The sequence below is a fragment of the Phasianus colchicus genome, chromosome 7, assembly GCF_987193195.1.
Source record: "Phasianus colchicus chromosome 7, bPhaCol1.hap1.1, whole genome shotgun sequence".
NCBI classification, from domain to species: domain Eukaryota; kingdom Metazoa; phylum Chordata; class Aves; order Galliformes; family Phasianidae; genus Phasianus; species Phasianus colchicus.
In genome coordinates, this window is record NC_143442.1 from 29,065,635 (window position 1) to 29,078,298 (window position 12,664).

The window sequence follows — 12,664 nt, forward strand, 5'->3', positions numbered from 1 at the left end:
CCATGCCTGGGGTAAGGTGAGGAGCAGTGTGTGATTATGGGACTGGTTTGGGGTTAACACCTTCCTGCAGCCTTTGGAGAGCTCAAGCTCAGCAGCTGCTGAGCCTAAATGTCAGGGCATCCTTCCCAGCCTGGAGGAGTTTCCAGGTGACAAAAGTCTGTGTGAGCTCACAAAGGTTAATCACAGCTAAGTGATTAAGGCAATGTAAGACAATGAAATCTTGTGTTTTCCTGCTGGACTTCTGATTTTCTGTATATGAAGTGTATTGAAATCAAGCGAGACTAAGTGTTTAAACCTTCCATACCATATGGCTCTCCTTCCATCATAAACATACCTGTAAATCTGTACTCGGGAGGCAACATCACTCTGGTGTAAATGGATCTGCACTCTGCTTGTGTGGAGGCAGAGATTGGCATGCTGCACTCATCCTGTGTGTCCTGTTAGTTGGATCGTGGTTGTTTTCCTGTACATGGTCATGTAAAATCCCACACAGGCAGAGCAAGGAGTGCAATGGCAAGTAGTAGTGCTTTTCACTCCAGCTCAGAAAGCAAATGGTGTCCTGGGCTCCATCAGAAGAGAGGTGGCCAGCAGGGACAGGGAGGTGATTGTCCCCCTCTACTCTGCTCTTGTGAGGCCCCATCTGGAGTACTGCGTCCAAGCATGGAGCCCCCAGTACAAGAAAGACAGGGAGCTGTTGGAGAGGGTCCAGAGGAGGGCCACGAAAATGATGAGGGGACTGGAGCACCTCCCCTATGAAGACAGGCTGAGGGAGCTGGACTTGTTCAGCCTGGAGGAAAGAAGGCTGCGGGGTGACCTCATTGCAGCATTTCAGTACCTAAGGTGAGCCTGCAAACAGGAGGGGAATCAACTCTTTGAAAGGGTAGATAACAGCAGGACAAGGGGAAATGGTTTTAAGTTGAGGGAGGGAAGATTTAGGTTGGACGTCAGGGAGAAGTTCTTTACAGAGAGAGTGGTGAGATGCTGGAACAGGCTGCCCAGAGAGGTTGTGGATGCCCCGTCCCTGGAGGTGTTCAAGGCCAGATTGGATGGGGCCCTGGGCAGCCTGGTCTAGTATTAAATGTGGAGCTTGGTGGCCCTGCATGTGGCAGGGGGGTTGGAGATTCATGACCCTTGAGGTCCCTTCCAACCCTGGCCATTCTGTGATTCTGTGATTCTATTCTCACAGTGCCTCAGCTTGCTCACTGATAATGGATACAAAGAGAAAAACCAGAAGATGGGATGACTTTTCCCATCTTACTACCAGACGTTTTCACACAGTTGTATGCTGCAATGTGCACATGTATTTGTTATATAAAAGACTGGAGCTATGTTGCATAAATCTTGTACTTCCTGCAGGACTCAGAGCTTTGCAGTCCACTTCATACTTTCTTCATCTGCAGAGAAACAGGCGAACAAAGGACTGAGCCCTGGCTGTGCAAGCCTATAGGTTCAGCTCTGAGGTGAAAGTCTAGGGATACTGCAGAAACACAAAATTATTCCTGGGCAGGAATTATTCCTGGGGGTTGCTCCTGCATACAGGCTGCTGACAGAGCTGCTGGGGGAAGAAGCCAACAAAAGTCCACCTGTGGTTCCCTTTCAGGAAGGCACAGCCTTGCTGAACATGGTGTTCACCTGAAGCACCTCCCTCTGAGGTCTCATCCCAGGATATAAGGTTGTCACAGGTATGAGTATCTTCTCCACTCTGAGCCCCAGACTGCTCAATTCTGTGTATACCTTGCATTAGCACCACAGAGATAAACAGAAATTAACGTAAAATGAAAGAAAAGTGCAGTGGGAGAAGAATGCTGCACTTCCCTTATTGAGTTCATTGAAAGGTAGACCCTACTCATTTTTACCGTGAGCCACTTCACACCGCCCTGATTATGTAAATGGGACATAAAGTAAATTGGACTTCCCTCGCTGTGACACCGCCTTCCATTGCCAGAGTGATTTACAGAAGCCTCAGAGTAAATTAGAGCCAGGCCCGGCTCCTGTGCCCATGTGTTCAGATTTAAAACCAGTCATTTCCCAAGGTAATTGTGGTGCAGTCAAGACTAGGAGCAGCTTCCTAAAATTGGTTAATACCCAGATTTGAGTTTCTTCAGTGGCTTAAATGGAGTGGCATATTATCTCCTCTATAGTCTGCCTAAAAGATAGATTTGATGTCTGCGAGCAAAGACATGAAATTGCTATAGGCTTCCGCTCTTATAGCCTGCCACCTATTTGATTTATGTGATAAGTGATCTCAGATGACCCTCCAAGGCACTGAACCATTAGAGAGTTATGTTGCACAGTGATAAGAAATCTTCAGAGATACCTAAATCTTCTTTTACCACTGGGAGTTTCATCTGTTCTAGAATAAAGAACGTTTTTATGTATGATGTTGCTATCTTGCTAGCCATACTAATATTCAAAAGGGTACACAGACTTAAATCAATAGCAAAATGACAAAGACCTTAAAACTGAAGTAGTCACCGAGTGGATGCTATGCAGCTCTTTGAGGTTTTATCTTTGTTCCTTTCGTTTTGTTTCTTGAAAGATGAGAAGCTGTATAGGTTCAAATTCAAGTCTTCTGTTAATCTTTCCACAATGCAGGAAGCTGGCAACGCACCCTTTCAGTGCGCAAAGCCCTGGAAAGTCACATCACCCATTTTGAGCTTCCTTTCTGTAGAGTTTATAAAACCACGGATGGAATTTTTCCCTATTGGATCTGTACCTGGACTGCAGCTTCCCATCTCCCTTGGCACAGTGTGAGGGTTTAATGATCTGTGAAGCCAGGCTAGCCTACCTGAGGGAGGAATCAGGCATTATCATCTTCTGTTTCTCTTCAATCCCAGTGGGTCATCCAGTACTTGCAATTAGGACTGTATTAGTCTCCTCCCACGCCCTTTAATAGCAGCCATGGTTGCTGACCCGTCCTATTGCATCCATCCAGCTGTGCTCATGGCCACTTGGTTGTTTTGTTCGTGCTGTCGGGCATGTTGAAATACATGAGAGCAGGGCTGGGTGCCACCAAAGCTTTGGCAGCATTGCAGGCATATTTATAACTAGCTGTATCTATTCCTTGAAAATTCTCCTGCAAGGAAGTGATTTCTCTTTAAATTAATGCGGGGCAAAGATAAATAGTCCCCACATGCTATTTGGCTTTTCGCTCAAAGCTGTTTATGAGAAGAAGCTCTTGGCAAAATTAAATGAACCTCCTCTTCCTCGAGCTGGCAAACAGTGTCGGTGCTGGTCATCGTACACCTTCATAAATCTGAGATGCTGGCATCCCACATGCACCAGGCAAACATCAAGTTTTGTAGGGGGACCACACAAGGGTGCAATAATCACAGCTGTTTCATGTCAGCATTCAGCAAGCCTACAATAGGATTTTATTCAATGAGCCATTCCTTTTGAAATGCCATTAGAGATATTTGCTAGGAGAAACTGGCCTCGACTAATCATATTTAATTTTTTATCAAACGCACCGTGGGAGCAACGGGGATATGCGTGAGACAGAAACAAGCAAATACTGTTGATTTAGAACAAATAAACTTTGAGTATGAACTGAATGCGTTGCCTCCTGGCTACAGCTGTACAAATACAGGCAAGTCCCTGCACAGGTCCGTGGAGAGAGTCATGTCCTGACTTCAGACCCAGGTGCTCTTGGAAACCTCCAGTTGCACCTGCTGAAAGGAGCAAATTGCAATCAGATAGATGAAGAGGAGCAATCCTGCTCCTTTGAAACCATGTGTGTGTGTGTTGTTAAGCCAATGTCTTGTTATTCACTAAAGAGGAGGTGAAGTGGAATTTGTAAATCATAACTCTCACATTATTTAATCAGACACCTCTCCCATCGCTAGGCACAGACATACACATGTAATTAACAGAAAAATACAAGGATGAGTTTAATCAGGATCATCCCAAATTGGGTTTTGGTTAAAGTGATCTCCCAGGTGGGTGCCACGAGGCTGATAATAAACACGACTCATCCTGTGGGAGATGGGAGCCAGCTAAAGGCTGCCAAAGGCCCTTCTTGTGTTTGCTGAAAGGTGCTTCGTCTTGAACTCAGGAGGTGGTTGATGCTGAGGGGCTCTTTGCTCTTCCCTGAATGCTTTCTGTAAGCATTTATTGAAAATCCACCAGATTACATCTTACTTTCCTTGTCAAAAATGAAAAACTGGGGCTGTGGGGGAACGGAAGGAAGCTGAAAGATTGTTGGAAGGAAGGTTGAGAGAAAGCAAGACGGGGGGTAAAAAGAAAGATGGAACCAGAAAGAGCAGCAGTGCTCGGTGATCATGTGAAGCATTTCAGGTAGTAGTTACTGGCTGAACTCGAGGCACATCTCAGAGTCTGTTTTCTGCACTAATTATTCTGTGTCCGTGGCAGAAGCAGAGCCTTTAGCGCGAGGCGCAGGTGAGCTCAGTACAGCACGAGCTCTGTTTGAGAAGTGCTTTTCTCCTGTTCAGCATAAACGCAGCAGTGCACAGGACTGAAGAACTGTGAATCAGCCCTATAAAAATAATTAGTTTTAAAAATGATAAACTTGATCGTTCCTGGTATTTATTATACTCACAGGGTTTTTCTCCACAGCCCTAAAACTTAATCCTACCTTTCTAAACAAATACAAATAGAAACTGAGGTCTTTATACATCGAGATAATCCACCGGCTATGAGGTTAAGAAAGTAAATAACCTGAGAGTCACAGGAGATGTATGAGATCTGGAAAACACTGCAAACTGAATCTGATTGGAGTCAAAGCAGTGCCTGGCTGTATCTGCATGCTCTTTAGCAAGGAGATAAGAGCGTGGTTTATCAGTGATCTGAACTGGCTGGATCCCTCTATTTCCATCCTGCAAACCTTGCCTGAGTATGTGCGTGAGCTGAGCTCAGCACTTGGCTGAGAAAGGCATGGAGGCATCCGAGGTAAGCCCCAGGGCACTAAAACCCTGTGAAACACTGCCTGCTCTCCTGGCAGCCTGCTCAGCCACGGCACAGCCTTGCCATGACTTGTAGAGTCTGCCCTTCACTAGCGGACAGGTGATTTCCAGGGCTGAGCCTTGGTGGTTTAAAGAACCCAACCAGGTGCCCGCTGACGTGAAGGCAGACATGGCAGCTCTCCTTGAGAAGTTCTGTGTCAGAGCCCCTGCTGGTTGGAGGCACGGCTTCATTGTACCGTGTGTAATTGCCCCGGCGTGTTTGTGTGTGCAAGAGAGAGTAAGTGTGTGTATTTATCGAGGTGGAGCCAGCGGGAGGAAAGCACAACGCCACGTGTCAGAGCTGGGATTTATTACCGACGCAGTAGAGCATTTTCTTTTCATTTTGACCATAATGTTGTTCTCACCCTCTGCCAGGCTTTGAGAGCAGAGTCCACCCCCTGCTTCGCACCCTTCATTTTTCTCACTTTGCAGGTTTTGACTGAGCTAATGCTTTCAGGAAAAAGGGCTTATTGATTAGAAGGAAGTCACTCGCAGCATCTGGGCTTTTATTGGTCTCGTTTGTGAGGTGGTTTAGCTGTTTGGAAGAGATGCAGGTAGTGTTTGTTCTGACACATTTAGTAAATTCTGCTGGTTCCCTGCCCTCGTTTCTCACTTTGCCTGCTCTCCTTGTCACTTGTCCAGAGCAATCCTGTTAATACTGAAGCATGTGACAGGATCACCTCAGCTGCTCTGGATATTACTGTTCTTTTCTTCCTCCAGTTTAATTTGCACATTATCTTTCATTCCAAAATGGCCATCAACCCCGATCTTCATGTGGTTTTTGTTGTTGCCTAGATTTTATAGCTAAAAATGAACTGGGTTTCCTGTTAGAATGATCCAGAGCAGTTTTGTTTGATGTTCTTCTTTCAGCGATAGCAAAGACATCCCACTGTGACAAGTCAAGTATTCAAGTATTAATTATGTCATATTTTCTGCACGTGACCAGAATGCTGACATTTGTCACTTGTAATTGTCATAGTTCAAAGTTAGCTCAGTCATCTGTAAAAAAAGCCCTAGTAAGAGAGATGTTTAGTGTCAGGTAAGGAAGCTGGGCTATCCCTGCAGCTGCTTGCTGGTTGGGCTGTGTAAGGAAATGTGCAGCACATCTGGGACTGCAGAGGGTGTACAAACCAGACTTCGGGCATCTTAATGCAGTGAGTTCCCCCAGGCATTGTGTCTTGCAGTCGTGTTGGCTAAAAGGCTCGAGATCCATTGGCTTGGGCTCAGCACCCTGCTGGGGTGATCCCAAAGTTTTTGGTCAGGATCAAGCGTGGTGGATGACAGCATGAAGATCATACCTGCTCCAAGACTGTGATGAGCTTTTATCTGATCACACCAATCAAAGCAATATAAAGAGAATATAGAATCATCAAATCGTTTGAGTTGGAAGAGATCCTTAAAGGTCATTTAGTCCACATCCCCTGCAGTGAACATAGACACTTAGAGTTTGGTCAGGCTGCTCATATCTTTGTATATTCAAGTGTGTGATGGTGGTGTTTAATGTTTTTTTTTCCTGCTGTGTTCTCCAATATAGTTAAAATATATTGACTAAAGATTATTATGCTACCATTAGTGGTCCTACAAAGGCAATGAAAACTGACCAGAGAGTCTCCTTAGTTTCCCCTGTTGCCTTCCAAGGAAAGGATGTCTTAAGAGTTTTAGCCAAGGTTAGTGCTTAGCTGGCCTCTCTCCCTCATGGCTCCACAGCTCCCCTTTGCACATCCACTGACTCCTCACAGTACAATCTGTCAGCAGGGTACCACACATCCCTCGTATCATCTCAACAGTTGCTAATTTGAGAACTTTGTAACTTGCATGAAAAAAAAAAAAAAAGAATCACGCTTCTTACATTTTTAGCAAGAGGAATTCACAAACTGCATTATTCCCACTACCGTTTTTTTTTCAGTTGAGTTATGAAAGGGAGCGCAGATCAGTGATGCAGCAAGGAACAGAAAGGAAAAGAGTCCCCTTAGAAAAAACGCATCCGCTGGTCCTCGGGCTGAAAAGCAGCAGGAAAATAACTCTAAGATGCCCACATTTATCAAGGTGCTTACCTGCACAGCATGCAGAAAGCAAAGCTCTGTGTCTGGCAGGCTGTGGGCGCGGGTGCTCGTGCGGGTGTGCGTGTTTGTGTAGGAAGGGAAAACACACCTTGAGGAAAGGTAAATAATAATGTTATCTGTAGGTGCTGGGAAGAGGAGAGAGAGAGAGAAGCAGCTGTCTTCTGTCATCAAGACTGCTGCATGCTCGGGCATTTAATGACAGTGTGTGCATTGGAATGCTGCACGCAGAGCTTCTTCAAAGAACATGAAGGAGTTACCTGGTACTTTTCAGCAGAAATTCAGAACTGCATTGCATATGGACGCATGTTCCCCTCCAAATCAGTTACTAAATCTTTGCATTACTTACTTTAATGACTTAAGCTATTTTGCTTAGTTTGTGATGTGGGCCTATGTGAAATCAGCCCACACCTGCTGGATTCTTATTAGCAGAAACGTTAGAGGGAGGAAAAAATAGGGTGTATGTTTTTAACTCAAAGGAAATATAAGGGAAGTGATTTGCAGACACGATAGCTCTTAAAGAATTGATTCACGCTCCTGGGCTGGAGCAGATCTCATATTCCTGGTGTGTGAGGAGTGCATAGCTGTCACAAGTCTTCCGACCATAGGTCTCTGTGTACTTCGCATGCAGTAATGATAATATTACTGCTCCAAAGATTCCATTCCCCTTGTACAGAAAGAGGAACTGTGGCACAGTGCAGCAGCAGGACTTGATCAATCCAGATCATGTATCCTGCCCAATATCTTAACCATTGGAAATCCTCAGCCAGGCTGTCAAAGTTGTCTCTTCAGAAAAAGAGATTTCTATATATAGAAAAAAAAAAAAAGAAAGAAAAAGAAAAAAAAAAAATCAATGAAAAACCCAGGCTTGGGAATGGTTGCAGGGAAATGGGGAGAGCTGTACAGCAGCATGAGCTCCCGGGGCTGTAGGTTCAGGATGACACACGTGGCCATGGAGATGCTAATGGTGTGAGGCACGTGGACACCTTGTCCGCTCTTGTACGTTAGCTCTTACGAGATGGGGACATAATGAGTTCCTGAGTCATTTAAGGAAGCAGAAATTACATATCCCAGACCCTGACAGTGCAGAACAAAAAGCCAGAGTATGATTTCTGAGGTTACTCTTTTTTTTTTTCCAGTACATGAGCATTGTGCATATAAAGATAAGAGACAAATAGGGCAAAACTTTTTTTTCCCCTCTTATTATCATCAGAAAGCATCATTTTTCCCATTTTACAAACAGGGATTGGGCCAGAGGTTAAATAACTTATTCAGTGTGTGCAGTAACCCTGCACCGCATGGGAGAAAGGAATGAAGGGATGAGCACAGAGATTGTTTCTGCACGTAGCAGTGTCCATTGGGGCTGACTGCTACCTGCCCTCCAGGCTGGTGTAATCATTCTGCAGCCATCTGATGGGTATCACTGGGTACTGAGGCTTGTTAGAAAACAGCAGTCTTTGAAAGATAGCAAAAAGTGCTTGCATGCTTGTGTACAAACATAGGTATGCTTTTGTTGGATCTTCTAACAGACCCTCCTCTTGGTGCCCTTAGTTGCAGAATCGATGGGGACTTGTGGGATGCTGCGGTGGGGGCAGGTGGGGATGCTCCAAGGCTGCAGGGTTGGAAGGGTGAAGGAAGAGGAGCAGTTTTCTCTCTTTTTCCTTTTCACTCCATAACCCAGGCAGTTTTCCCACAGAGTGACAAGGAAATCTCTGTGTTGGGCTCATTTAAAAATGCTGTCTGTTGGCCAGCATGGGCTTTGTGAGCATCACATTCAGCTGACATGGTGAACAGATTTTTCTAGAGGGAAGTGCTTTGTTGCTGCAGTCTTTACTAATATATATTCTTCTGCTTTTCATCAAACAGTCAATGAAGGCTCAGGTGAAACCAATCAAAAAGAGACATCGACCTGTGACATTTGCCAGTTTGGGGCAGAGTGTGACGAAGATGCAGAGGATGTTTGGTACAGTAATTTGGTCTACTCTTCTATTTTAATCAATGTTGTATTATTTAAAGATACTGTGGTTTAGAAAGCATTAACAATATTAGACATTTCATTTTTTGCACCCAGAAATTCATTAGATGGTGTTGATGGGTTAAATGGTGACCAGAGTGGCTGTTAGGCTGAAAAAATGTTTGTAATTTTGGAACATGCACAGTTTAGAAGAAGTCCAGAAACGCAGTTGTCCATTTTGTTGCTATTATAACTTATGTTACTCCATCTGGGATTTTACGGCCTTATTCTTCGATAAAAACAGAATTGGGAAAACTAATTGACCTACAGCTTTTCCAGTTAAAAAGTATCATTAATATTATCATTGTGTTAAGTCATGTGTGGCATTAGCAATGTTGGGAAATCTGTCTCGCTTTTTCCAGGCTCCTGGAGTCAAACACCTAACCCTGAAATGTTAGAAATTACAAAGAGTATGCATTCAGACATCCTCTCAGTGGAAATTTATTTTTTATTTTTGGAAAGAGGTTGTAAAAATACTCTTTTTTGGTTGTTGTTTTAAACCTTAGTGACGTAAGCTGAAGGGAAATCATTCTTTCTACTTAGAATATTTTGTTGGATTTCTCAGTTTGCCTAGGTACTGTGCAAACACCTTGTAGTAAGTCGACCTTAAGCTAATCATTTCGCTGTAATTTTGGAGCAGCCAGCTGATGCAAAAAGCAGCTATCCACACAGTTGTATTTCTAACACCACCTTAATGTCAAGCATCATATTTTCCTAGTTCTAAGTAATTGGTACAAGTTTAGAAAGACATCAGAATAATCATGCAAATGTTAGAGTCGATGATCTAAGTGATGCTCCTTAAGGTGGAGGCTGCTGATGTTTAAAGGATGGATACAGAAACTGGGCAGTGAGATATTAATAAAATGGTATTGCCTGAACTCTGACACTTAGAGCAGGAGCAGAGCAGAGGGGAATGAATGAACGAACGAATGAATGGTGAACGTGATAACTGGGGCCAGTGTTGGGCAGCTGGCCCCATCCAGGCAGGACATCCTTGACCACACGTGAGAAGATAAAATTTCTGTTATGCAGTGAAGATGCTTAGGGATATGGTGATCAACTCGTGCTCATTCTGCTTTGGTCTTGCCAAACCTCTAGTGACTTCTGGACCCAATCTTTATAAAGTACCAAGCAACGAGCCACGAGTCTAGCTCTGCCTCCAGGCATCAAGAGAAATTCAGGTGTTGAAAAATCGGAGCAAGATGCATCTTGGTTTGCAATAATGCAGTGAAATTTGTGTGGAAGATTCTTCTTAATGTTGACTTTGTTTAAGGAAGTGACTTCTGGTGTCGGAATTTCAGTGTCTCCTTGACCAATTATCCCTGAGGGATTTGGTGGCGCAGTGCTGAAAAAAAAGCTGTGGTAAAATTAATACATCAAAATCCACAGTCTAGTGCTCATGTTTTCATAATTAAGTGCACTTGCAAGTTGGAAGGCAGCAGAAGAGAGGGGTAAGGAATAAAATTAGCTCCCAGATAACATTATTAATCACAAGCACTGAGGAGCGGTGTTTATTTTTTTCCGGAAATAGCTTGATAAAGGAGCCAGCTCCAACTTAGCCCAGCAACGTCCTCACTGCAGCTTCTGCAACTAATTCCTCCCCTTCCAAACAGCTCGGCTTACGCAGAGCTGTGCAGTAACTGCGGGAGCTGAAGTTCTCAATCTTTATTGACAGGCAGCCGTTCTGCAGGGGAAGGTGCTTCTCAGGGCGGGGAGCAGGGGAAGGGCATTTGCTGGGAGGATGCTAAAAGGCAACAAAGCAGATTTCTAAGCAGAAGTAAAAAGACCGTGCAAAGCCTGTTAAAGGGCTGCTTTGAAGTAAACAACTTCATATGCCGTAACAGAGCCCTGCTTTCCTGTCTCTGCCCCATGATTAGTCGTGGATAAACGTCTTTCTAAAAAATGAGCCTTCTGGGTGTTAGTTCTTTGTTATTCTTATTTCTGGAATAAAAGCAGGCCGTGTATGGGAAACCTAGATCCCTCTTTCAAAATGTACATTAATTGAATTTCTGTGTTTGGCACCAGATAGTCATATCCTGATGCACTTCCCCCTGTCCCTGCGAAGATTTAGTGTGTGGAAAAATTCCCCTGCATTAAGTGGGAAGCAGAATTCCAGTTTATTATTCGCTCTGTGCTTGTCTAATGTCTAATTTCAGATGTAAGCAGGATTCCCAACTGCTGGGGTTCCTGAAAGTTCAAACGATGTCGGGAGCTCCCGGCAGCCCTGGGAGCTGCAGTTAGGGGGTGAGGAGCCCCCCAGCAGCAGTGTCCCCATCCATCAAAGCTTATAGGATCTGTGCCCGGTCTGCTGTAGGTGAGGGGGATGCGAGCTGGCAGCAGAGCCAGAGCTCAGAGCTGGAGATGCAGGGCTGGCTGGCTGCCTGCTGTAGCTCGGTGTCAGGGTAGATCAGAAGGGAGAGCACAGGTGTGATAGCAGATGTAGTTGGGCTGCTGATGATTTAAAGCGACAATTAACATTATTCTGCATTGCCACAGTCTGTTATTTCGCAGTCCCTTGTCTCTGGTTTAACTCCTTTTTTTTTTTTTTCCTTTTTTTTTCTTTTTTTTTTCATCATTCATCACCAATTGTCACTCAGCTGAATTGTGCTATTGTAGTGTGTCACCATTATTTTTAAATTGTTTCATTTCCTTAAAACCAATCTGTTAATGGCTATACTCCTGGGATTTTTATAGGGTTTTTGCCACATAAAAGACAACTCAAAGGGGTAAGATGTGCATGTGAACATTTTCTGGAAGGTACAAAGAAAAGGCAGAAAAGAACCAACTGTAATAACAGGTTTTCTGAGGCATGTTAAAGCACACATATATTATTATCCTATTCCGCAGCCTAATATCACAAGAGTGAATGCAATTTGGCATTCCATTAGTGAATCTCTTTCTCTGGGTTAAAAACAAAGACTGTTCAGTTGAAAGTCTTTAACATCTTGCTACTTTAATATGTGAAAGCTTCTTGTCACTAAGAGGATCGTGCATTACTGGCATTATTCCCACCTTTAATGCATTTTGCACCAGTGAGCTTCATGAATATTTAAAGCAGGGCCAGGGCTGTGCTCTTTAGCGCAGGATTGCAATCTATTGGTAAATCAGACATTTGGTGTTGCTTACTTTGGGTTTTATTTCTGAGCTGGCTAAGGAATAATTGATTTTGTAAGACAGGGCTACTCAACATAACACCCCGAGAGATACACTTAAAAGGAAATGAAGAACGAAGCGTAACGTGCTGAACAGTGGTGTGTTTCTGAGATCCTCCAAAAAGCATCCATGAAATACTCACTGTATATAAATAGTACTCACCAAATGGAGTGCCTGCTCATCTGCTAGAGTGGCTTAGTGTCAGTACATAACCACGTCAAGAACCCAGATCCCGGTATCGATCTCCTCATTATGGGCCACTGAGGAAATAAGAGCGCTCTGTACATTGGGCAGGCCATGGTTGGGATGGATGCTGGGCAGTATTTCGGAGGTCCTTGAAACATCCGAGCAAGTGGAAGGGGATAGGTAATAGCAAAACCCCTTCTGTTGCATTTCCTTTTGGAAGATACAGAGTAGAGAGGACGGGAGTGTTTTCTTAAAGCGAGATTAAACCTCTGACTTGTAGAGTTAATCAA

General features: G+C 44.1%; 1 protein-coding gene across 1 annotated transcript in view; it reads left to right on the forward strand.

Annotated features, from left to right (window-relative positions):
• The window catches only part of TMEFF2 (transmembrane protein with EGF like and two follistatin like domains 2), a 106,978-nt gene that overhangs the window by 55,041 nt on the left and 39,273 nt on the right, over positions 1–12,664 (forward strand). Inside the window, exon 5 of the mRNA XM_031601138.2 lies at positions 8,888–8,984. Coding sequence (XP_031456998.1) covers positions 8,888–8,984 — 97 coding nt within the window. The remainder of the gene's footprint in view (positions 1–8,887; positions 8,985–12,664) is intronic.